Raw genomic sequence first — 26,756 nt, 5'->3', positions numbered from 1 at the left:
TTCAAGGGCAAAGTTTAATTTTGTTTTAAATTAAAAAAAAATGGCTTTAGGACATAGTTGCTTGCAGTAGGATAAAATATAGGCGGGAAACCTAAATAACCACAGCAGGGAGATAGAAGAGGTTTAATAGATTTGTGGCAAATTGGAGTGAAAATTACTTTTGTAAAGTGGCAAGTACCTCAGCTCACTGTTCACTGTTGGTATCCATATTTTTCAAAGTCATCTGGAAATCGGAATTTTTGTATGGAATCTGGCTTCAAATGTTGACAGAATTTTGCGTTTAACATTATGGAGTCTAAATCCCTTAGCCACTGACCGGGTTAGGTAGGCCACCAGTTTCATTTTTTCTCATAACGAAATGTTTGAAGAGTGAATGCAGAAAAAGTTGTATTTTAAATAGTATGCACAACACACGTTAACAGAGTAATAGTTTTAGTGCTTTTCAGGTTTGTTTTGAATGGGGCGAAGTGCGTACTTGTGAAGGGGAAGTTGTGCCTCAGAAATTCAGACTTGTAACACCTTGCAGATGATAGCTTTTTACTTACGTCATCAGGTGGGCTGGACCAGGCCTTTTATACAAAGTCCAGTATTTTCAGGCAAACCCAAACCCAGGGTTTCTCAGGTCCAGGTTAACACAGGACTGATTAAATATCTGAGACAAAGCGCTAATAGGAAGGCGAGAGCCAAAGTTTTCTTTGCAGTTTTTTTTTTTTAACGGTTTATTCATTTTTGAGAGACAGCGCAAGCGGGGGAGGGGCAGAGAGAGAGAGAGGGAGATACAGAATGCAAAGCAGGCTCCAGGCTCTGAAATGTCAGCACAGCGCCCCGGGCAGGTCTGGAACCCACTAGCCTAGAGATCATGTCCTGAACAGAAGTTGGTTGCTCAACCTACTGCGCCACTCAGGAGCCCCTGTTTGCAATCCTTACTGGCAAGACGCTTTTAGTACCTGAGCAATTTTCTAGGAGGGAAGCCACGTGAAAAGTAGCTTTTCCTCCCGGAAGAAGCTACCTCTGCTAGCAGCCACAGAGCTAGTGGCTTAGGATTTGCGCCTTACGCTCGTAAGCACTATCAACAGAAATAGTTCCGCGTTCTCCGTAACTAAAGGGAAGCTTCGGGTACCGGATGTGACGTCTAAGTTCCTCCTTTTCTTCCGTCTATTGACGGAACTCTGGGCTCCCGGATTTGGTGGTTGTGTACGTGGAAGAAGCCCGCGCATGCGCGGCTCGGGCCTTTTCGTCTCAGCTGTGCGCGAAGGGCTGAGGGTAACGTCCCGGACGGGCTCGGGGGGGATTGTCAGAGTCATGGCCCGCCGCTGACCGGGCCCGCCGTTTGAGGAAGGGGGCGAGGCCGTTCCGCAGCACCCCTCCCCGGGCCTCAGGCTGGTCGGCCTGGCCCTCCGCCTTCCCGCTTGGTGCTGCCGCCGCCACTGCCGGCTGAGGAGGGGAGATGAGTTGGTTCAACGCCTCCCAGCTTTCCAGCTTCGCGAAGCAGGCCCTGTCCCAGGCCCAGAAGTCTATCGACAGGGTCCTGGATATCCAGGAAGAGGAGCCGAGCGTCTGGGCCGAGACCATTCCGTACGGAGAGCCGGGTAAGGGAGAGAGGGGCGGGGGGTCCCGGGGGGCCTGGGCTCGCGGAGGCTTCTCTCCTGTGGCAGGCCAACGGACGAAGAGGTGTAGGCAGCGCTCCTTCCCCGCCGACGGCGTTCTGAGCGACTTCTCTCTCCGTAGCCCGTCCGCGAATGCTCGTTTGTCTCCAAGTGGGTCTCTGTTGTTTTCCGGAGGGAGATCCCAGCCCCGGTTCTTCCGTGCCCGGGGCCCCCGGTGCGGGTCCTGCCGGCCTCGGAGGCGCGGGTGGCGATTTGTTGGGCTTATTCTCCGCCCTCGCTCGACGTAGCTAGCTGCAAGCACGAGCAGTCCAGAAAACTGGGATTGCTGCGCGCTCCGGGCACTGGGGAGCCGCGACGTGAAGGAAATCAGCAGGGACGGGAGGCACCGTGCCCGACACTTAACGAGCGCTCCGTGCTCGGCAGCGCGGAATGTGCTTTTTTACGGCTTTCTCATCTCCCAGACAGCTCCTCGAGTTAGGTTTCTTGTTCTCGCCGTTTTACAGAAGGGGAAATCGAGGCCGGGTAACTTCCTCTGGGCCATCCCGCAGGTGAGGGGTGGAATATGTTGGAGATACCACCCGTGGAACCCAGCCCAGGAGTTTGGGGTTGCATCACGTTGTGTTTTCAGAGAGCTGCTCTCTCTCGGTTTCCTGGAGCCCGATCTTTTCAGGGATCTTTACTTGCTTTGGCTCTAAGCCTAAGGAAACAGTTGAGCATTTTAGTGCGGGGGGTAAAAATTTGTCTATTTGGGAGCTCTGAATCTGTGTGCAAAAAAGAAGGAAGTTTTTCTTGCCTACTTCTGTCTGGTTTCTTGTTTTAAATTTTACATCTTTGAAAAGGACCTAAGTTTGAGGTACTTCATTTTCAGATATTTTTGGCCCAGGCCTGTGTGTCAGGATCTTAGTACTTTTTACAAGATGCTATGGTGACCTTGTGGGAGTAGCTGAACTTCCTTTTTCTTAGATACCCCACATTTTGAATTACTAAACCTAGAGGAGACAGCAGATAAATTTTAAACATAAGGATACTCGTTTTTTGAAGTTTGGGGCTTGAGTCATGTATATAATTTTTTAAGATAGGTTATCCAGAATAGACAGATTAGTGAAATATTTACTTACTGAGTATTTATTGATTGCCTATGCTTTACATCGCCTCCCTCGAAGGTGACCAGCCTTTCGAATGGAGCAGTTGAGGGGGTTATCACATAACCTTGGGATTTGTGTAAAGCATTCTTCAGTTTCTTCTAGAGGGACATGTGACTTCTGTCATTCATTAATAGACCTACTAAATTCAACTAATTAGCGGACTTAATCTTGCTTGTTCATTTGTTCTTCTGGTTTTCTCCTTTTTTCATTGTTTTTATATACTGAACCGATAGATACACAACTGTGCCCCCAAACTGAAGTGTTGTACATACTTCTCAAGTCATATTATGGAATAGACTTCACTAGAGGACTAGGTAATTTTTCGGAGCTTTTAGGTGCTTGTTCTCGCCCCACCAACTTGTTTGTTTGTTTGCTTTTGTTAAAGTAGCCTTCACCCTGGGCATGAAGCCCAACACTGCGCTTGAGCTCAAGACCCTGAAATCAAGACCTGAGCTGAGATGAACAGTCAGAGGCTTAACTGACTGAGCTAACCAGGTGCTCCCATCCCTATCTGCGTAATTGTGCAGAATTTGTGATGATTCTGCTCAGCCACTTTTGAGTTTAGAAAAGGAAATTTTTTTTTAAAGAAATGCTTTAATATTTTAGCAAATAAGCCATTTTTTTTTTTTTGTTTATCATTGGGTTTTTTAGTATCATGTGTTTCTGTGACTGAATTACCTTTTTTACCCAGAAGATAGTTATTTTCTCTTTGGTGTTTTTTTTTTTTTTTTTTTAATTTTTTTTTTTTTTCCAACGTTTATTTATTTTTGGGACAGAGAGAGATAGAGCATGAACGGGGGAGGGGCAGAGAGAGAGGGAGGCACAGAATCGGAAACAGGCTCCAAGCTCTGAGCCATCAGCCCAGAGCCTGACGCGGGGCTCAAACTCCCGGACCGCGAGATCGTGACCTGGCTGAAGTCGGACGCTCAACCGACTGCGCCACCCAGGCGCCCCTCTTTGGTGTTTTTAAAAAGGCCTAGTGTAAACTACCATCGGTATAAAAACACAATAATTCTTAAAAAATGCCCATCTTTGAAATTCATAGCACTTTTTAAAAATTTTATATTTTATTTTATTAAAAAAATTTTTTTTAATGTTTATTTATTATTGAGAGACAGAGACAGAGCTTGAGCATGGGTGGGGCAGAGAGAGGAGGAGACACAGGATGCGAAGGAGGCTCCAGGTTCTGAGCTGTCAGCACAGAGCCCGACGTGGGGCTAGAACTCACATACTGCTGGATCATGACCCAAGCCAAAGTCAGATGCTCAACTGAATGAGCCACCCAGGTGCCCCTAGATTTTATTTTTAAGTAATCTCTACCCAACATGGAGCTTGAACCCACAACCTTGAGGCCAAGAGGTACATGCTCCAGTGACTGAGCCAGCCAGGCACCCGTGAATTTCATATGACCTTCTAATTGCTGACATAATTTGTAATTTAGGAAGGGAACAAAACTTTCTCATAGAGTGGGTTTGGATAATGACTCTTGGAGAATGAACTTGTCATTAAGTGCATGAAAATGAATGTGTCCTTTAGAAGTTACTGTTCCCATCAGTTTACTTTGATCTTTGGAAAAGAACATTTGTTGCCAGTATGTTGGGTTCAGTTTTTGAGTGTTACCCTCTTTCCGGCTCGTAAGTATGTTTTGTTACTGATATTACGAGGAGAATAATTAATAAGAAACTGAACAGAAGGTCAGGTTAGTTTGCTATGACTTCACACGATCTGTAAGTGAGGGTACTGCCTCTTGTTGTGAGATGCATCACAACATGTTGTGAGATGTGTATCTTAGACTGAGCATAAGTTATGTAACATATACCATTACTTTCTTAATTTGTTGTGGGAGGGAGTAACATATTTGCTTCTGGTAGGCCAGGCCCATTTTGATCTCTTACCTTTGTTCCTGGTTCCTAGTTTGGACAGATCTGTACCAGTTTTCCTCTTTAAGGCCTAAAGTTCAACAGTAAACTAGTTAATCATATAATAAGCAGGTAGCCTGATAGGTGCAAGTTATAGGTCGTATTCTATAGGTTTCCTGTTTTTAAACTATGTATTGACTTATAACAATTGTAATATTAACATAAAATGAATATATTTTTTCTTTTGTAACACACATATATATATATATATATATATATATTTTTTTTTTTTTTTTTTTTTTTTTTTTTTGTCAAAGGAATAAGTCCCCCTGTCAGTGGAGGATGGGATACTTCAACCTGGGGGTTAAAATCAAACAGTGAACCTCAGAGTCAGCCTGTAGCCTCTCCTAAAGCAATAACAAAGCCAGTTCGGAGAACTGTGGTAGATGAATCTGAAAATTTCTTCAGTGCCTTTCTCTCTCCAACGGACGTCCAGACCATTCAGAAGAGTCCAGTGGTATCAAAACCACCAGCTAAATCACAACGACCAGAAGAAGAAGTAAAAAGCACTTTACAGGAATCCTTGCCCACTGGACAGTCAAGAACCTCGGAAACAACTGAGTCACAAGTGAAAGACTCTACTCCATGTGTATCAGGGGAAACTCTGGCAGTAGATACTCCGTCGCCAAAAACTGAGGGCAAGCATGAAGAAACTGTTAATAAAGAATCTGATACGAAGGTATCAACTGTACGTTTGAAGGTATCCGAAAATGTAATTAATGTGAAAACAACTAGGGAAAACATACCTAATATGTCGACTGCAGAAACAAAGGACGTGGCTTTGGAACCTAAGGAACAAAAACATGAAGACAGACAGACTAACACACCTTCTCCTCCAGTTAGTACCTTCTCGTCTGGTACTTCTACCACCAGTGACATTGAAGTCTTAGATCATGAAAGTGTAATAAGTGAGAGCTCAGCAAGTTCGAGACAAGAGACTACAGATTCAAAATCAAGTCTTCACTTGATGCAGACATCTTTTCAGCTTCTCTCAGCATCTGCTTGTCCTGAATATAATCGTTTAGATGATTTCCAGAAACTCACTGAGAGTTGCTGTTCATCTGATGCTTTTGAAAGAATAGACTCGTTTAGTGTGCAGTCATTAGATAGTCGTAGTGTAAGTGAAATCAATTCAGATGATGAACTGTCAGGCAAGGGATATGCTTTAGTACCTATTATAGTTAATCCTTCAACTCCAAAGACTAAAGTAATTGAATCTGTTGAAAGAAAACCTGAAGAAGAAGTAAATGAAACATTAATTATACCCACTGAAGAAACAGAAATGGAAGAAAGTGGACGAAGTGCAACACCTGTTAATTGTGAACAGCCTGATATCTTGGTTTCTTCTACACCAGTAAGTGAAGGACATACTGTCTCAGACAAAGTGGCCGAGCCGCACGAAACTGCTGAAAGTAAGCCAGAAGCACATTCTGAGAAGGAAGATGTTTGCAAGGTAAATCTAGAAACTGCAAGGGGATTTTTGGATATGCTTTTCAGAAATGAAATGATTGTTTATTTATATTTTCATTGTTTATTTTTAACATTCCATGTTGCATAATGATTTGTGCTGATTAAAAAAGACAGGCATTTTGGCCTTTAGGTGTGGCATTAAGGATTTTAAAATTGAATTATTGATATTAAATTACTTGAAATTCCTCTGAGACATCTGTGATAACATAAGTTGATATTTCAGCATAACTAAGAATGAAAAGGTTATCTCGCGTCATTACTTTTGAGTCCTTTCACCTTACAGTTCTTGTATGCTGTGCTCATTTGTCTTTTTGCAAAGGATTGGCTTATGGTAACATACGTCTTAAAAGCCTTTGCAGGTAAAGGTGCTGAAACGAATATAAACACTATATGGGTTTTTTATATCAAAATTTGTTTTGCATGTTCACATTATTTGTAGCAAATCCTAAATGAAAAATTTAGTCTTTAATTATTGATGTCTTTCTGTTGTTATTAATTACTTGTTTTCTCTTTTATGTTACTTTGATATTTCCCTGCTAGCTCTCTTAACATGAATAAGAATGGGAAATGTCCAAGGAACAAAGGCATTGCTTAGGAATGACAAATTGCTTCTATCTAATACATATAAAAGGAAAGTGGTGTTAATTCTTTAACATTAAGTCACGGTTTTGATTTTTCCTATGATTTTTAGATATAGAAATTGAGTTGGATTTGGCATCTTTAATAGACTCCTCTGAGATATAGGATGTCTTGAAGAAATGTCCTGTAAGTGCCATGTATTGAATTATTTAATGTAAAAAAAAAAAAGTTCCAGATTCTGTTACCTAGGTTTAATATTATTCACAACACACAAAAATGCCATGCTATAGCTATAATAGCACTTTGAATTGCTGAAATCAGCACTGTTTCGTATCAATAAGATATTTTTGAGCTACTTTCAGAAGGTAAGTGATACCTAAATTAATCTAAACCTCAATCAGGTAAGTCTTTTTTTTTTTAAGTGCAAACAGCATCATTCCTCCCCTCATACACAAGTTTTTCACTGCTTCAGCAAGGCCTAAGGAGTAAGATACTGTTCTCATTCCTTTTTGTTTAGCTTTACACTGATACATCCTGGAGATTTTAAAGTTACATGCATATGAGTTTTTTTAAAATGTTTTTATTTTTTGAATGCAATGTATCATACTAAAAATAGTTACATGCTACATATTTGGATTAAAGAATAATATGGAAAAAGGGACACTTGCGTATCTACTACCCAGCGAAGATACAGGATATTACTAAAGGCTTTGAAGCCCCTGTGATCTTTTTAAAAAGTTTCTTTGTCTCCATTCCGCTTTTGTTGGACATGCACACCTTTTTTTAGATTTTGCTATAACAAACCGCTGTAAATATCCTTGTATAATAATGCAGGAGTTTTCTCCTCTAAAGTATATCTAAAATAACTTTCTGCATTCAATGGTGTGTAGATTTTCAACTAGATATTAAAGTGGTTTACTAATTTATACTCCCACCAACTCTGTGGTTGTACTGATTTATACTCTTCTACCAGCTATGTATGAGTTCTTGTTCTGAATCCACTATGTTCTCATTGTTGCTAAGTCTTTTTATGAGGTAATGCTGTTTTAGTTACTATATTGATTAGATTACCTTTACAATTCATCACCTGCATGTAAAAATGGTCTTTTCAGTTAAATGTTTGACTTTGTGTATTCTTCTTATTCAGAGAGTCGAATTTCTGAATGAGAAACTGGATAAAAGGGAGGCTCAGTTATTATCTCTTAGTAAAGAAAAAGCACTTTTAGAAGAAGCCTATGATAATCTGAAAGAGTAAGTATTTTACAAATGTGAATAATTGTATGTTTTGTAGAGGCCCAAATGGTTATTATTTAAGAATTTTTTTTAAACTAAAATGTCTAAAATTTAACTTGTTTACAATAATTGAAAGTGGAATAGCATTTCAGTTATAAACGTAGAGATTTTTTCCTCAAATTATCTGTACCATATTACCTTTGGCATTTGAAGAGAGTTGTTTTGCAAAAACAAAACAAAACAAAAAACCTTTTCCCTTTTAGTATTAGATATTTAAAACATATATTTAAAGAAAACTATGATATAAAAAAAAAACCCCGACAATATTTGTTTCCTTTAAGGAGGTGATTCGTAAAATGTAACACAGATTCAAAATTTAAAAATTTTACTGTTATTTTTATACATCAAATAGGGGTGACATTTTCGATTTCTAATTGGTTGTCATTGAGGTGTTTTAAATAAATTAAGCCTGTAATTTTTCTTTTAAATGTTAACAGGCATAAAACTAACCATTTTAGTAAGTTATGTGTTGAAGACAATGTTATTTTCCTTTTGCAAGCTGAACTCCTCTTGTTCCCCCAGGAACATGTAAACAAGTACCTCTCTATTATTTTTAATTTAGTGAAATGTTTAGAGTGAAAGAAGAAAGCAGCAGCATTTCTTCCTTGAAAGATGAATTTACTCAAAGAATTGCAGAAGCAGAAAAGAAAGTTCAGCTAGCCTGTAAAGAGAGAGATGCTGCTAAAAAGGTAATGGAAATTAAAAATAATATAAGTTCTATACAGACATAGATTTTGAGGAATGTATTCATAATATTTTGGTATGGAAAAAAAGAGAAGTAAGATTAAAGGATACCATACAGTAGGGGGCGCCTGGGTGGCTCAGTTGGTTGAACTTCTGACTCTTGATTTTAGCTCAGGTCATGAACTCAGGGTCATCAGATGGAACCCCACGTGGGGCCCTGTGCTGGGCATGGAGCCTGCTTAAGATTCTCTCCCTCTGCCCCTCTCCCCCACTTGTGTGCTCTCTCAAACAACTCTTTCTCTCTTTCTCAAAAATAAAAAGGGTACCATATAGTATATTAACACTTAAATTATAGACTTTTATTTAATACTTTTAGACTTAGATTTTTGAAACTTTAAAAAAAAAACTAAGCATATATTTGTATAATTTATCTATAAGTCCTTGTAAGATACATAGCAAGGATCATTAGAGTAATTTCATAAATGAAAATTTTGTCAAAATAAATAACAATTAAATCTAAATGGCACTTGGGGCACCTGGGTGGCTTAAGCCTCTTGGTTTCTGTTCAGGTCACGATTGCATGGTTTGTGAGTTCCAGCCCCATGTGAGGCTCTATGCTGAGCTTGGGATTCTCTCCCCCTCTCTCTCCCTCCACCTCTTCCACTCATACTAAATAAATAAACAAAATAAACTTTAAAAAAATCTAAATGACACTGCATACATTTTTTTTGAATTATTATTACCTTCATTTGTTACTTTCCAGCCACTTCAAACATATTACATGTACCTTTTCAAGTCAGAGTGATTTTAAAATAAAAAATTGTAGGGTCACTTGAGCGGCTCAGTTGGTTAAACGCCTGACTCCTGATTTTGGCTCAGGTCATGATCTCACAGGATTGTGAGTTCAAGCCCCTCATCCTGCTCCACACTGATGGTATGAGGCCTGCTTGAGATTCTCTTTCTCCCTATCTCTCTCCTCCTCCCCTGCTTGCTCTGTCTCTCTCAAAATAAACATTTAAGTAAAATAAAATATTGTAATGGTTAGCAAGTCTTGTGAGACATAACATTGACTTACTCTAATATAGGATTTCATAGCACGTTTCACATTTTGGGCTGCATAATTTTATGTTGTATGGGATTGTACTCTGCACTGTGAGATGTTTACCACTCTCTGGGCCCCTACCTACAAGACACCACTGTCAGCGTTATCTCCCTATCTCCCACTCTGCACCCACCACCCCATTCCTCGAGTTGTGATAATTAAAAATGTTGGCAGACATTGCCAAATGTCCCCTTGGGAGCAAGATCACTCCTGGTTGGGAACCATTGTTCTAATTCTTATAATTTGTAGCAATTGTGTATTTTAGAAATTGGTAACCAACTAAGGTTAGTAATTCTATCTAAACTATTATTAATAACGTCTCAGCATTTGCCCTTCTCAGTTAGGTTGGTCTTCTTGACCAGTGTTAATGTTAATCTTTATTTTTTGGTACACTGTTAAAGAGGAGAAATAAGTCATATACTTCCTTTGCTTATTTGCTTTAATTAGCTAGCTCATTTCAGACACTAACAATAACCTCAGACTACCTAACCAATTTACCTCTTCTTGTCCCTACTATATTCCATCTGGACAAGTTTAATTGAGAAATTAGATTTTAAGTAATGTAATGTTTATTTTCTGTAATGTAATTTGAATTATAGATCTAAAATAGACCCAAATTATTAACTATAGGTGGAAAAAGCTTGGACCCTAAGTTTTTTTATGTGTACTAGTACATATGAAGTTGGGATCCACAGGAAATTCAAAGCAAATTGGATTAACCTTAAGAGTTTGCTTTTCTAGTGATGGAAGATAGGTAATGTCAACACCTATATAGTACAAGGCAGAATGAAGTAAATTACAGATCAAGACGAATAAGCAGTTTGGAATGGTAACACAGAGGATGAATTCTGACCAGGGGAATTGAGGAAAGTTTCATGGAAGGCAGGATGGTCTTATTGGGCCCTGATGGATGAATCAAGTTTTGACAGTTGGAAGATGCAGAGTAATGTGGATGGCTCAGTGTATGGGCTTTGGGTACTCATAAACCTGGTTTTCAAGTTAAACTCCATCACTTAGTAGGTCTCTGACCTTCAAAGTTTATTCAGTCTTTAATTGTGTAGTTAAATAAAGTACCTCCTTCATAGGATTGTTGTGAAAATAAAATTATAATGGATACAAAGCATAGTTTAAATACCTAATGTTAGTTGTTTTTAGCTCTTGTTTCAGATCATTGCTTAAAACCAAATTTTAAATCCTAGAGCACTTTTCACATCACCATACTTCTCCATTGTGGTTTTAAAGGATAACTGTCTTGACATATTTCTGCTGAATCTCTGCTTTATTAAAGTAGATTGAACCTTATATAATCATGCTTTATTCATTTCACAATGCACTAGCAAGTGCAGCAAGTTTTAGATGAGGAATGGAAATAAAATAAAAAATGGAGACATATATTGTTTGAAATGTTCCAAATAAAATACTTGATCTGAAGAAAATGTGTATAGAGATAAGAAAGAAAGGTATTGAAAGTTAACTTATTCTCACTTGTATTACCATATTAAAACCTCTTTATTTCTGAATTCAGGTTTTTTATGTTGTTTCAAAGCTGTTTACTTAATTAACTGAGGTAGTAAACACAGGTTAACAATACAACTTAAGGATCTTTATTGAGAATTTGATTATTGACTTTGAATATGGAAAAAATTGAAAAATATGCCCAGAATGAAAGTAATTCGTTACGGTATTCACATTCCTTTTTTTTTTTTAATTAGGAAATCAAAAGTATAAAAGAAGAACTTGCTACTAGATTAAATAGTAGTGAAACTTCAGAACTTTTGAAAGAGAAAGATGAGCAGATCCGAGGGTTAATGGAAGAAGGTATGTAAAATATTTAGTTGATTATGAAAAATACTGTCAACACAGGAAAAATGCTTGCCACATGATTAGCTACTGCTTCCCAGTAAAAAATATTGGAAGCAAGAAGGCTTTGTGCTTAAACCTCAGAAATGGTAGGTGATAATTTATGGAAAACTGGGGAGTAATATGTATAGAGGCAGAGACATTTGCATGTAGCCTTTTATACTACATACACGTACTTGCTAAAATAACTTGCTGAACAATAAATGTTTGTGCTTCCATAAAAAAGTTTTTAACAGATTTTACAGCCTGTCATTTAAACCAAGATATTTGAGGTTATTATTTTGGAATTTATATAGTATCTCAGTCTCTAGCTTGGGTACTCTCTGGTATCATCATACTATTTGGGCATTTGATAGTGAATTTTTCATTACATTCTTATTTTAATTTTTCAGTTATTAAGTACTCTATGAAAAAACTTATTAGCAGGGTTATAGAAATAAATATTTTTCGTTAGATAAGTTATTACAAATTGACACTGGACTAATTTCTTTATGTAATTTCATAGGAAAGAGGTAGTTTTTGAAAAGGGGATTAAATGAATTTTTTTCCTGTTTAATTTATATATTTGTATTTTATTTTTGAGAGAGAGAGAGAGCGCGCGCGCGCAAGTGGGGGAGGGGCAGAGAGAGAGAGCGCGTGCGCAAGCAAAACCCAAGTAGGCTCCGTGCTGCCAGCACAGAGTCCCATGCGTGACTCCATCCCACGAAGCTGCAAGATCATGACCTGAGCCTAAACCAAGAGTTGTAGGCTCAACCTACAGAGCCACCCAGGCACCCCTCTTCTCCTCTTAATTAAAATTTTTCTAGTTGTAAAATTAGACTTGCTACTTGCAGAAATTTTTGAAGTTTTGGTAGGTGTAGGAAGAAAAAATACATCCTAATCGACTTTTACAAGAAACTGTTAATTTCTTCTAGTCCTTTTTTAGTGCATTTTTAATACATTGTTAAGCATAATTAAGATCACATACTTTATTTGTAATTTTCCTTCTTTTACAATTCCCTTGCTACTAAATAATTTTGCTAGCATTATTAATGGCCGTATTAAAGTCCCTTATAGGGGCACCTGGGTGGTTCAGTTGGTTAAGCATCCAACTCTTCACTTTGGCTCAGGTCATGATCTCATAGTTTGTGAATTCGAGCCTTGTATCCGGTTCCACACTGATAGTGCAAACCCTGCTTGGGATTCTTTCTCTCCTCTCTCTGCCCCTTTCTCTCCCTCAAATAAACTTAAAAAAAAAAAAAAAAAGTTTAAAGTCCATTATATGGCTATATATACCACTACTTATTTTACTGTTTTCCTCATATTGTGCATTTATTTCTAAAATGTTAATATTGTAAATGGTGGGATGAACATTTCTGTACTTAAATCATTGAACTTAAGAGGATTTCCAGAGGGCTTGTAAACAACATGGAACAGTCACTTCATTTCAAAAAATTAGTTTTATCCAGTTTTTCTTTTTCATTTATTCAGCTAATATTTAACAGTGTGTCAGATACTATATTTAGTATAGTAATACATTTGACATGCTCCCTATCCTTTAGGAGCTTACAGTTCAGTGAAAAGGAAATAGAAGTACTCAGATAATTGTAAAACACAGTCTAAGCACTACAATAGAAAATGGAGAATTGATAAATCACATAATCATTATGTCAAATCATCTTGAGGTCATGAACTGCCTTTATTACAGCACTAGAGATGGAGGGAAAGGCTGTGTGCATGGTTTCATAATTTTAAAAAATTATCTTAAATATTTATATCAAGGGGCATTTGGGTGGCTCAGTTGGTTGAGTGTCTGACTCTTGATTTCAGCTCAGGTCATGATCTTAGGGTTGTGGGATTGAGTCCTGCGTCGGGCTCTATGTTGATCATGGAGCCTGCTTAAGATTCTCTTTCTTCCACACCCTCCCCTGCTTGTTTTCTCTCTCTCTCTAAAAAAATAAAAAAATAAAAATATTTCTATCAGATGTCACTGTTTGGGTTTTATTAATTTATTGAGGGGGTGTTTTCTTTTGCTTAATGAAATTCTTTATACTGAAAATAGAATGATTTCATATGGGATCATTTATTCACTGCTTCTGTATCTTCCAGAAGTATTTTTAAATTCACAGTTAAAAAGCTGAAAGACTCAAAGCTGAAAGCACGCTACAGTAAATAGCAGATTACATTATTACTTCACTTCGTCATTTATTAACATCTAGGCACACCTGATTCATAGCTTTCTGCACACACATATACTTCCCTTTTGCCAAAGCATTTGAATGTAGGTGACAGATACGAGTCCACTCATAAATTCTTTTTTTCCTCAGTTTTATTGAGGTATAATTGGCTAATAAAAATTGTATATATTTAAGGTGCACAATGGGATTTTTTTTTTTGGATAACATATATATTGTGAAATGTTTACCACAGTCAAGCTAATTAACATATCAATCACCTCATGTACTTCACTTTTTCTTTTTTTTTTTTTTTTTTTTTACATTTTTTACATTATGTCTGAAGAACTTACCTCTGTAACTGAAACTTGGTCCCCTTTATCTCCATATTTCCCCTGGTAACTAGCATTGTGCTCTGTACTTCTATAAATTCAACTTTTTTATATTCCACATCAGAGTGAGATCATGTATGTAGTATCTGAATCTGACTTATTTCAGCCTCCAGGTTCATCCATGTTCTTACTAATGGCAGGATTTCCTTTTTCAAGGCTAAATAATATATAGCATGCTACTTTTTTCTTCTTTAAAAATTTTTAAATTTTTTTAATGTTTATTTATTTTTGAGAGAGAGACAGAGTACAGTGGGGGAGGAGCAGAGAGAGAGGGAGACACAGAATCTAAAGCAGGCTCCAGGCTCTGAGCTGTCAGCATAGAACCCGATGTGGGGCTTGAGCCCACAAACCATGAGATCATGACCAGAGCTGAAGTTGGATGCTTAACCAACTGAGCCATCCAGACACCCCTTCTTTTTTAGAATTTTTAATGAATTGGGAAAATATTCACAATTTTAGACAGCAAAAATAAATTATACATTTGTAATAATTGTACTAAATATTGTACTAAATAATTGTACTAAATATTGTAATAAATTACAATATTTTTTATTGAAGTATAATTGCATACAATGCTATATTCCAGGGGTACAAGCTGCGTAGTGATTCAAAAATTCTGTATATTATTCAGTGCTCACCATGAATACAGTCACCATACAACATTATTACTATATTATTGACTCTACATACTATATTGTAATTTTTATCCCCGTGACTTATTTTATAACTGGAAATTTACACCTTTTAATCCTCTTCACCTATTTCACCCCTCACACTCTCCCCATGTCATCTTTGGCAACCACCATTTTCTTTCTGTATTTGAGTGTGTTTTTATTTTCTTGTTTGTTTTGTGTTTTAGATTCCACATATTAGTGAAATCATATGGTATATCCCTTTCTTTTTCTGATTTATTTCACTTAGCATAATACCTTCTAGGTCCATCTATGTTGTCACAAATGGCAAGATCTCATTCTTTATTATGGCTGAGTAGTACTCCATTGTATGTATGTGTGTATATACACACACACCGTATTTGCTTTGTCCATTTATCATTGTATGCTTAGATTGTTTCCATATCTTGGCTGTTGTAAATAATGCTGCAATATACATAGAGCATTATATTTCTTGGAATTAGTGTTTTCTTTTTCTTTGGGTAGATACCTTGTAGGGGGATTGCTGGAACACATCGTATTTCTGCTTTTAAATTTTTGGAGAAGCTCCATGTTACTGGAGTTTTTAATACTTAAAATTTCTTGTCTTTTCGATAATAGCCATTCTGACATGTGAGGTAATATATCTCATGGTGGGTTTTCATTTGCATTTCCCTGATGATTAGTAATGATGATTAATGATGGTTAGTGACCTTTTTACGTTTCGGTTGGCCCTCTATATGTCTTCTTTGGAAAAATGTTTATTCATGTCCTTTTTCCATTTTTTTAATCAGATTGCTTTTGGGGGAAGGGTTGAAGTGTATGAGTTCTTTATATATTTTGGACATTCACCTCTTATTGGCTATGTCATTAAAATATGTCTTCAATTCAGTAGACTGTCTTCTTGTTTTGTTGATGGTTTCCTTTGCTATACAAAAGGTTTTTATTTTGTTGTAGTCCCAATAGTTTATTTTTGCTTTTGTTTTTCTTGCCTGAGGAGACATATTCATAAATATATTCTAAGGCTGATGTTCAGGGGATTACTGCCTGTGTTTTCTTTCTTAAAAAAAATTTTTTTTAATGTTTGTTTATTTTTGAGAGAGAGAGAGTAGGGAGTGTGTGTGTGCGTGCGGGGGAGGGGCAGAGAGAGCAGGAGACACAGAATCCGAAGCAGGCTCCAGTCTCTGAGCTGTCAGCACAGAACCCAGTGTGGGACTCGAACCCACGAACCATGAGATCATGACTTGAGCTGAAGTCGGATGTTTAACCGAAGTCGGATGCTTAACCAACTGAGCCACCCAAGGGCCCTGCTGCCTATGTTTTCTTTTAAGAGTTTTATAATTTCACATCTCACATTTTGGTCTTTAATCCATTTTGAATTTATTTTTGTGTATGGTGTAAGAAAGTGGTCCGGTTTCATTCTTGTTCATGTAGCTGTCCAGTTTTCCCAACACCACTTAACGAAAAGAATATCTTTTCCCCATTATATATTCTTGCCTCCTTTGTCATCATTTATTTGACCGTGTAAGTATGGGTTTATTTCTGGGCTCTCTATCCTGTTTTATTGATCTGTGTGTCTGTTTTTGTGCCAGTATCCTACTATTTTGATTACTGCAGTTGTAATCTAGGATTATGATACCTTCAAGCTTTGTTTTTCTTTCTCAAGATTGCTTTGGCTATTTGGGGTCTTTGTATTTCCATGAAAATTTTAGGCTTACTGTTTCTAGTTGTGTGAAAAATGCTCTTGGTATTTTGATAGGGATTGCATTGAATCTGTAGATTGCTTTGGGTAGTATGGACATTTTAACAGTATTAATTCTTCCAGTTCATGAGCATGGTATATCTCTCCATTTGTGTTGTTTTCAATTTTTTTCATTAGTATCAGAGTATAGGTCTTTGATTTTCTTGGTTAAATTTATTCCTAAGTATTTTATTTTATTTATTTTATTGGTGCACTTGTAAATGGGATTATTTCTTAATTGTACTTCCTACTATTTTATTATTAGCATATGGAAATGCAGCAGATTTTTGTATATTTTGTATCCTGCAATTTTACTGAATTCACTTATTCTAATAGTTCTTTGGATGGAGTCTTCAGGCTTTTCTAGCTATGGTATTATATCATCTCTAAATAGTGACAGTTTTACTTCTTCCTTACTACTTTGGGTGCCTTTTATTTATTTTTCTTGTCCATTTGCTGTAGTTGGTCTTCACTACAATATTATATTAAAGAGGTTAGAGTGCACATCTTTGTCTTCTTCCTGGTCTTAGACGAAAAGCTTGCAGTATTTTACCATCAAATATGATGTTAAGCTAAGAATTTTTTCTGTGTTGCCTTTATTATGTTATGTTCCCTTCTAGCCCACTTTGAGATTTTTATCATGCCCAGATACAGTATTTTATATAAAAATGCTTTTTCTGCTTCTATTGAGTTGACTTATGGTTTTTATCCTTTTATTAATGTGATATTTCATGTTGATTGATTTGCAAATATTGAACCATGTTTGTGTCCTTGGAATAAATCTCACTTGATCGTGGTGAATGATCCTTTTAATGTATTGTTGAATTCAGTTTGCTAATATTTTGTTGAGTATTTTTACACCTGTGTTTACCAGGGATATTGGCCTCTTGTTGTCTTTCTTTTTTTAAGGGTCTTTGGTTTTGGTGTCAGGGCAATACTAGTCTTATAGGATAAATTTGAAAAAGTTTTTTTCTATTTGTGGACCAGTTTGAGAAGAATAGGTATTAACTCTTCTTTAAATGGTAGAATTCACCTGTGAAGCCATCTGGTTCTGGGCTTTTGTTTGAGATGAGGAGTCTTGATTACTGATTCAATTTTGTTACTAGTAATCGATCTGTTCAAATTTTCTTGTTCTTTCTGATTTAGTTCTGGGAGATTGTTTCTAGGAATTTATCCATTTTTTTCCTAGGTTGTCCAGTTCACATATATGATCATCATAGTATTCTCTTAAAATTCTTTGCATTTCTGTGCACACCACATTTTCTTTATCCATTTATCCATTGATGGACACTTAGGGTATTTGTATAACTTGACTTTTGTGAGTAATGTTGCAGTACACATGGAAATGCACATGTCTCTGAGGTACTGATTTTATTTCCTTTGGATGTATTCCTAGAAGTGGGACTGTTGGATCATATAGTAGTTCTGTCTTTAATTTTTTGGGAATCTCCATGCTGTTTTCCATATTGGCTGTACCAGTTTACACTTCTGCCAATAGTATATACCAAGGTTCCCTTTTCACTACATCCTTGCCAATTCTTGTCTTTTGTCTTGTTGATAATAGGTATCCTGACAGTTGTGAGGTGATATCTCATATAGTTTTGATACGCATTTTTCTGATGATTAGTGATATTGAATACCTTTTTGTATACTTATTGGCCATTCTTTGTCTTCTTTTGAGAAAGTCTATTCACATCTTTTTTTAAAAAAAAATTTTTTTTAATGTTTATTCATTTGTGAGAGACAGACAGTGAGTGGGGGAGGGGCAGAGAAAGAGAAGGAGACACAGAATCCAAAGCATGCTCCAGGCTCTGAGCTGTCAGCACAGACCCAAAGTGGGGCTCGAACTCACCAACCATGAGATCATGACCTGAGCTGAAGCTAGACACTTAACCGACTGAGCCACCCAGGAGCCCCTCACATCTTTTACCCATTTCTTAATTGGCTTGTTTTTTGCTGTTGAGTTATTGGAGTTCTTTGTTTATTTTGGATATTAATCCCTTATCAAATACATGGCTTGCAAATATTTTCCTCCATTCTGCAGATTATCTCTTCAGTCTGTTGATTTGTTTCCTTTGCTATGCAGTAGTTTTTAGTTTGATGTAATCCCAGTTGTCTATTTTTGCTTTTGTAGTCTATGCTTTTGGAATCCATGCCCAAAAAATCATTGCCAATACCAATGTCAGAAGGTTTTTTTCCCTATTTTTTTTTTCCTAGTAATTTTACACTTTCAGGTATATTAAGTGTTTATTTTGAGTTGACTTTTGTATTTGGTGTGTGGTCCTATTTCATTCTGCCTATGATTATTCAGTTTTCCTGGTATAATTTATTGATGAGACTTCCTTTTCCCCATAGTGTGTTCTTGGTCTCTTTTTTGAAGATCACTTGGCTGTAAATGTATTTCTGAATTCTGTGTGGATTTTCTAGGCTGTTTTGCTCTGCTGGTCTACTATGTTTTTGGTTTTTTTTTTCTTTTAACGTTTATTTTTGAGACAGAGAGCATGAACAGGGGAGGGGCAGAGAGAGAGAGGGAGACACAGAATCCAAAACGGGCTCCAGGCTCTGAGCTGTCAGCACAGAGACCGATGCAGGGCTCGAACTCACGGACCGTGAGATCATGACCTGAACCGAAGTCGGATGCTTAACCGACCAAGCCACCCAGGCGCCCCTGGTCTACTGTTTTTATGCTAGTACCATACTGGTTTGATAACTCTAGCTTTGTATCATGTCTTAAAATGAGGAAATATGATACTTTCATCTTTGTTCTTGCTCAGGATTCCTTTGGCTATTTGAGGTCTTCTGTGGTTCCATATGAATTTTAGGATTTTTAAAAAACTTTGTGAAATTTGCCATTGGACTTTTGTTAGATATTGCATTGAATATGTAGTCTGCTCCTAAATTCATGAGGCTCCATTTCCCAGTAGCAAGTACATTTTGCTTCACAAGCACAACATCATAACCATATCTAAGAAAATCAATATTTATTCAGAAGTATACTCCAACATATATTTCATCATCCCACTGTCTCTAAAAAGGACTTTTATACCTGATACTTGTCCTGCCCCAAGATCCAGTCAAAGTTTGTGTATTGCATTTGGCCACTATGTCTTTTTGGTCTTTCATCAGTCTAGCGATAGGTCTCTCTTCATGACTTTAAAGACTTCGTAGAATCCAGGCCAGTTTTTCTATAGTATGCCCTATGTTCAGGAATTTGTCCTTCTCATGATTAGATTCAGATAAAATTTCTGGTAAGAAAGATCACTGGTGACTAACTAAATGGTTAAGATGGTAATAGCCAGATTTCTCCATTGTATTACAAGTAGATTTTTCCATTTGTAATTCGTAAGCAATATGTGGGAATGAATTTTAAAAAGATTATTTATTTAAATTCAAGTTAGTTAACATACATTGTAGTATTGGTTTCAGGAGTAGAACCCAGTGATTCATTACTTACATATAACACCCAGTGCTCATCCCAACAAGTGCCATCCTTAATGCCCATCACCCATTTAGCCCTTCCCCCCATTTACCTCCCTGCTAGCAACCCTCAGTTTGTTCTCTGTTATGTAAGAGTCTCTTATGGTTTGCCTGTGGGAATGATTTCTTAAGGCTAAAAATATTCTGTTACCTATCACCCTTCCATCTAGTAATTTTAGCATTTATTGATGGTTGTCCCAATCAATTTAATGTTCATGGTTATAATATTGTGATTTTAAAAATACTCTATCATTTTATGTCACTGGTTAGATCCAACACACTATCCAGATTCTTAAGGAATCATTATTTGAAAATTTTTTTTTTTTTTGCCATTGCTAGGAGAAAAACTTTCAAAACAGCAGCTGCATAATTCTAACATTATTAAGAAATTAAGAGCTAAAGACAAAGAAAATGAAAATATTATTGCAAAACTGAACAAAAAAGTTAAAGAGCTAGAAGAAGAGTTGCAACATTTAAAACAGGTGAATATTAACTATTATCTAAATATATATATTGTTATTACTTCCTATATGAACAATTAGCCATGGTTTATAAAACATTTAGAATAATTTATTGGGATATATCATGGGAAGAATTTGTCAAGCAATTTAATAGATGATAGTTAAGATTTTTCTTCATTACTGTAACACTCAAGATTCCTGGAATACAATTATTTACCATGGTGTTATTAATTGAAAAATACTTTTGTCTGTTTTATAGGTCCTTGATGGCAAAGAAGAGGTTGAGAAACAACATAGAGAAAACATTAAAAAACTAAATTCTGTGGTAGAACGCCAAGAGAAGGATCTTGGTCGACTTCAGGTAGACATGGATGAACTTGAAGAAAAGAACCGAAGTATTCAAGCTGCTCTGGATAGTGCATACAAGTAAGAAAATGAACAAATATACAACTCATTGAAAATCAATTATCAGAACAGGATGTTGAAGAAATACTTCTTCTGTTATTTGATCACTAACAATATTTATAAACTTGGCTATGTATGGACTTGTAGTTGGTCAGAGCAAGTTCAACAGAGAGTCCTTACTGTGGTCAGTGTTTATTATGGGGTGAACTCTCCCTTATTGTGTAGCTCCTAGGGAAATCTATATGCAAACTTCCTTAACTTGGTCATGTAATTAACTATTTTAAATAAAAATTATCAATCCAATTTTTTAAGAGAACTTACTGATCTCCACAAAGCCAATGCTGCAAAAGATAGCGAGGCACAGGAAGCTGCTCTGAGTCGTGAAATGAAAGCCAAAGAAGAACTTTCTGCAGCACTAGACAAGGCCCAAGAAGAAGCCCGTCAGCAGCAAGAAACGTTAGCGATTCAAGTAAGCAAGAGATAATAATTAAATTAGTCTTTAAAAACTTTGTGCTTTTACAAATTAAAGAATACATTAGCTGGTTTGAGTCAAACTTTATTTAGTGGTACAGGTGTTATATTTTGTTTCTAATCTTGTTGGACACTTTTTTCTAAGACTACTGTATTGTGCCAGTCTTGTGTTTTTTGTTGTTTTTTTTTTTTTTTTTTTTTTTAACATTTATTTATTTTTGAGACAGAGAGCATGAACAGGGGAGGATCAGAGAAAGAGGGAGACACAGAATCTGAAACAGGCTCCAGGCTCTGAGCTGTCAGCACAGAGCCGGACGTGGGGCTTGAACCCACGGACCGTGAGATCATGACCTGAGCCGAAGTCGGCTGCTTAACCGACTGAGCCACCCAGGCGCCCCCCCCCCCTTTTTTTAAAAAAATTTTTTTTTTAACATTGTGTGTTTTTTTAAACCATTGTTAAAGTGATACCTACATTATTCTAGTACTGCTTATTTTTGGTGAATTTCAGACTTACTACAGAATATTGTGAAAGGCAGACTGTGTTACTGCACCTATGCAGATAAATACTAGACATTGTGTATAATTTTAGGAGAATCCATATAACTCCTGAGCTTATTCATAACAACTGGGGGAGTCCATACAGTTCAGATAAGGGAGGAAAACCAAAATTTGTCAGGCTTTGTCTTACAAAATCATCAGTTGATGGATACTTGGGTTATTTTCACTTTTGGTTATTACAAATAATACTACTATAAACATTCACGTACACATTTTTGTGTAAACATTTATTTTAAATTCTCTTAGACATAGGGCACCTGGGTGGCTCATTCGGTTAAGCATCCGACTTCGGCTCAGGTCATGATCTTGCAGTTCGTGGGTTTAAGGCCTGTGTCGGGCTCTGTGCTGACAGCTCAGAGCCTGAAGCCTGCTTTGGATTCTGTGTCTCCCTCTGTCTCTGATGGCTTCATTCCCTGTGCTCTGTTTCTTTCTCAAAAATAAATAAACATTAAAAAAAATTATTAAAAAAAATTCTCTTTGACATATATCCTTAGGTTAGTTTGGTAATCCTATATATAACTTTGTGAAGAGCTGCCAGACTTTCCACAACACCTACACCATTTTACATTCTTATCAGCAATATGTGAGGGTTTTAGTTTCTATCTTTTGCCAGTGTTTGTTACCTTCTTTTTTTTTTTTTATTTTAAAAAATAATTTTTTTTTTAACGTTTATTTTTGAGACAGAGAGAGACAGAGCATGAACGGGGGAGGGTCAGAGAGAGGGAGACACAGAATCTGAAACAGGCTCCAGGCTCTGAGCTGTCAGCACAGAGCCCGACGCGGGGCTCGAACTCACGGACTGCGAGATTATGACCTGAGCCGAAGTCGGCCGCTTAACCGACTGAGCCACCCAGGCGCCCCTTCTTTTTTTTTTTTTAATAGCCCTTTTAGTGGGTATGAAATGGTATCTGATTGTGGTGTATTTGTTTATATTTCCTTAATGACTAATGATGTTGAGCATCTTTTTATGTGCTTACTGGCCATATATATATTTTTGCATCTTCTTTGGAGAAATTTATTCAAACACTCATATCCTTTGCTCATTTTTAAATTGTTGAGTTGTGAGAGTTGTTTATGTGTTCTGCATATTAGGTCTTTATCAAAGGTAGGATTTGCAAATATTTTTTCCCATTTTATAGGTTGTCTTTCATTTTCTCAATAGTGTCCTTTGATGTATAGGTTTTTTTAATTTTGGTGAAGTCCATCTTCTTTATTTTTTCTTTTGTTGCCTGTGCTTCAGGCATCGTATTTAAGACACCATTGCTTAGTCCAAGGTCATGCAGGTGTTCCCCTGTTTCCTTCTAAGAATTTTATAGTTTTAGCTCTTGCATTTAGGTTTTTTGCACATGAATGTCCAGCTGTCACAGGACCATTTATTGAAAAGATCATTCTTTCCTCATTGAGCGCAGTGCAATTTTGATTTAATTTTACATAAATATGTAGAACATTTACATGATTCCAAAGTGAGAACTATATAACCGTATATCGAGACAACATTTGTTTCCAACTTAGCTCCTCCCTGTCCTCTTTCTTTGCCTATAAGTAGCCATTTTACTAGTGTTTGGTTTGTTTTTTCAGTGTTTCTGTTTGTAAATGAAAGAAAATATACAGGTCTATAAATTTACCTATATACCTCTGCATATACACTAGCATAATAACAAAAAGTAGGGGAATGGGAGACAGAGAGCATATGGTGGTACTATTTATAAAATTATCACCTTTTATAAGTAATGTCAGTTTTGTGTATTAACTTCTTACCTTTCTATGTATTTTTAAGTAATTGATACCATATATATTAGTTTTTTCATTTAAGATTTAATTATAAATTTTTACATATTCTTCACATTCATCATAATTTTTTTTAAGTTTATTTATTTTGAGAGAGAGAGAGAGTATGCCCACACACGTATGTGGGAAAGAGGCAGAGAGGGAGAGAGAATGTATGCTGTCAGCTCAGAGCCTGACACAAGCTCAGTCTCATGGAACTGTGAGATCATGACCTGGGCCAGAATCAGGAGTCAGATGCTTAACTGACTGAACCACCCCGGCGCCCACATTCATCATAATTTTTAATGGGAATATTATATTCATGTATCAAACTTTGCAAAAATAGATTACTGGTGGATATGTGGAATATTTCCTGTTTTGTCTATTTTTGCTAGTCTAGCTAACAGCAAAGTGGGGAGTATCTTTTACATTTATATCTGCTTTTGTTGAGTCAATTCTCAAGACTAGATGACCAAGTGAAAAAGGTGAAAAATTTTATGATCCTTTAAACATGTCTTCATAATGTTTTACAGAAACACTGTAGCAGTTTACATCTGCAGTTGTGTATTAGGAATAGCAGCTTGCTTTTATAGCTATCACATTCTGCTTTACATTGCGAGTATTTATAGATGCATTGTCTCTCCTTCTGTATTGTACAGTGGCTGTGCCTTGTACCTATTTATATACTTTTTTTTTTGGCCTAACAGTGGTTTTCTGAGTATATATTGGGTACATATACAGTTTAGAATTGCTTGATGAATGGGCTGTGTGCTAATCATGTGAAAAAGCTCATTGGATAGTAGAAGTATTCTACATAAACAGCAAATGCGCACAACACAGTATGCAGGTAGGAAGTTGCGGGTAATGTTTTGTTACCGTCTGTGCTAGTGTGTACGGGTTCTCATACAGGTGGGAGACCTCAGGCTGGCACTGCAACGTGCAGAGCAAGCAGCTGCCAGAAGAGAGGATTATTTACGCCATGAGATCGGTGAACTCCAGCAGGTACTGTCACACTTTTCCTAAACACAAATCCAAGATGTGTTTTCCTAGAAATAAAAAATGGCTCGGTGGGGATACTGTTCATGGAATTGAGGTGATTACTACCATACTTAGCATTTGCTGTATTGTTTTGTGCCTTATATGAAAAAAATCAGAGGGGGCACCTTAAAAAAAAAGAAACATGAAAAGCCCTAGGTTTTTTTATGGAAAATAATTTGTGATAAATTTATTTCTCAGTATTGTCTTTTTGTTTGTTATAACTAGTTTATTATTATCAGTCTTTGATTACTGTTAGGTAGATAGGAGACCACTCTGTTAATTTTCAATAAGTGAACATGAATGGGAAAAGGGAGAGAAAATGCAACTCAGATTGATCTTTCTGTTTTTATAAATACTTAGAAATATTTGGGTGATGAGACAATTGCTGGGAGGTTTGGATGATAGTCTCTTTTACCTTCAGGTAATCAAAAGCTATCTTTATGTTTGAAAACCTTATAAAGAAGCACTTATTTACATACTGTTATGCTTCGTAACTCTAATTTAAAGATTGAATAATTGGAAAATAATGTAAATAATTTTTTCTTGGGGAAACAATATTGTCCAGAAATCTCTCATAAAGTTTGTTTGCTAGTGTTTTTAGAGCTTTTATTGCTTTTAGTGGTAATGACTTAAGAATTTCACCATTCAGAGACTTCAGGAAGCAGAGAATCGAAACCAAGAGCTGAGTCAAAGTGTTTCATCAACAACAAGACCATTGCTTCGACAGATAGAAAATTTGCAAGCAACTCTAGGGTCCCAGACATCATCGTGGGAGAAGTTAGAGAAGAATCTTTCTGATAGGCTTGGTAACTGATTTCTTTAGTTCTTAAGCTCAGTGTGGAAGCTTGTTTATAGAATTAGAATAATGATATAAAATTGAAATTCTTGATCTGATAGTTACAGCTTATGTCTAAGTTGTAGATTTTTACCTCTTCTCTTTTTTTACATTTATTTTCTAATATCCTAATTGACCCTTTCAAACCACTTGTTTTCCCTTACACAGTGTGTCAGATAATGTCCCAAATACTAGCATGCCATCCTTTCATTTTTACAGACTGCTGCACTCATTTTTTTCCTTGTCTCTTGCTAAATCTGTCCCCTTTCTAGCTTGTCTGCAATAATGTAGGATGTAGAAATCAGGATTCTAGTTGTTGGTAGAATTCCAGGAGCAGAGATAGATCTAAGGAGGATCCCGATCAAACTCTACTAGACAGATGATGCGGAGTCTTTAGAGTCTTTTTTATAGAAATGCCCCAGGTTGCCCTTCTGTGATGTTATTAAGAAAATTATTCTAAGATGTTTATGCAAGCATAGACTAGTACATATGCATATATATGTACATGTATATACATATACATATATTAGATATCCCAGAAGCTGGCAAGTTCATGAAAAATTCATGTGTCCCATTCTGTGCCTAAATATAACTGTCATTTGAGACACTGTGGTCTAGTGATAAAAGCAGGCCTGAATGGGTGTCCTTGTAAGCCATGAGGGGTAAACTAGATTAGTGGTTTTCAAACAGTATTTGCTAGATCCCTTAGATGTCTTAGGACTAGCTGTCATGGTGAGAGGGAAGCTCTGTAAATGAGAGGTGCTCGGTGTATCTCTCTAGGCTGCTGTAATGAGAGTAGTTCCTCCTTTGTCTTTTTTGTTTTTTTTTTTTTTTTTGAGTTCCATGTGAGACGATGTCTGGAAAAAGATTCATCTGCTTAAATAATCAGTGAACTTAATGAACCCTTATATGTTGTGTAATTTGTAGGTATAAGTTTTGGGGTCCATCAATTGTTATTGAGACCCATTTGTTATGAAAATAAGACATCTGAAAATGACACCTCATGAAAAGAATAATTATTTTGCAATAAATGAAAAGTAGAAGCTGTTATTTTTGTGGTTTTTAAACTGGAGTTTACATACACTCGAGGGTATGTGGTATTGTGCTGGAATGTAGGCAAAGCCAAGGGACAGATGTAGTAAATAGTAT

At 36.6% G+C, this 26,756-nt stretch overlaps 1 protein-coding gene and 1 long non-coding RNA gene across 2 annotated transcripts in view; one reads left to right on the top strand and one right to left on the bottom strand.

Moving 5' to 3' along the window:
- Window positions 1-1,179: 1,179 nt before the first annotated feature.
- TMF1 (TATA element modulatory factor 1) overlaps window positions 1,180-26,756 on the top strand; it is a 36,484-nt gene continuing 10,907 nt past the window's right edge. Inside the window, exons 1-10 of the mRNA XM_047848868.1 lie at window positions 1,180-1,589; window positions 4,929-6,124; window positions 7,868-7,971; window positions 8,576-8,702; window positions 11,512-11,617; window positions 20,412-20,554; window positions 20,793-20,959; window positions 21,251-21,407; window positions 24,644-24,736; window positions 25,422-25,578. Coding sequence (XP_047704824.1) covers window positions 1,448-1,589; window positions 4,929-6,124; window positions 7,868-7,971; window positions 8,576-8,702; window positions 11,512-11,617; window positions 20,412-20,554; window positions 20,793-20,959; window positions 21,251-21,407; window positions 24,644-24,736; window positions 25,422-25,578 — 2,392 coding nt within the window. The 5' untranslated portion in view covers window positions 1,180-1,447. The remainder of the gene's footprint in view (window positions 1,590-4,928; window positions 6,125-7,867; window positions 7,972-8,575; window positions 8,703-11,511; window positions 11,618-20,411; window positions 20,555-20,792; window positions 20,960-21,250; window positions 21,408-24,643; window positions 24,737-25,421; window positions 25,579-26,756) is intronic.
- On the bottom strand, window positions 4,529-6,161 carry LOC125160186 (uncharacterized). The gene is made up of 3 exons (XR_007150169.1): window positions 6,024-6,161; window positions 5,604-5,609; window positions 4,529-4,539 (listed from the first exon to the last, which is right to left on the bottom strand). It is a non-coding gene; the product is annotated as an uncharacterized LOC125160186 (long non-coding RNA).

Source organism: Prionailurus viverrinus, chromosome A2, assembly GCF_022837055.1.
Source record: "Prionailurus viverrinus isolate Anna chromosome A2, UM_Priviv_1.0, whole genome shotgun sequence".
In the NCBI taxonomy this organism is placed as follows: domain Eukaryota; kingdom Metazoa; phylum Chordata; class Mammalia; order Carnivora; family Felidae; genus Prionailurus; species Prionailurus viverrinus.
The sequence above is the reverse complement of the archived record's forward strand: the minus strand, read 5'-3'. Positions and strand labels throughout refer to the sequence as shown.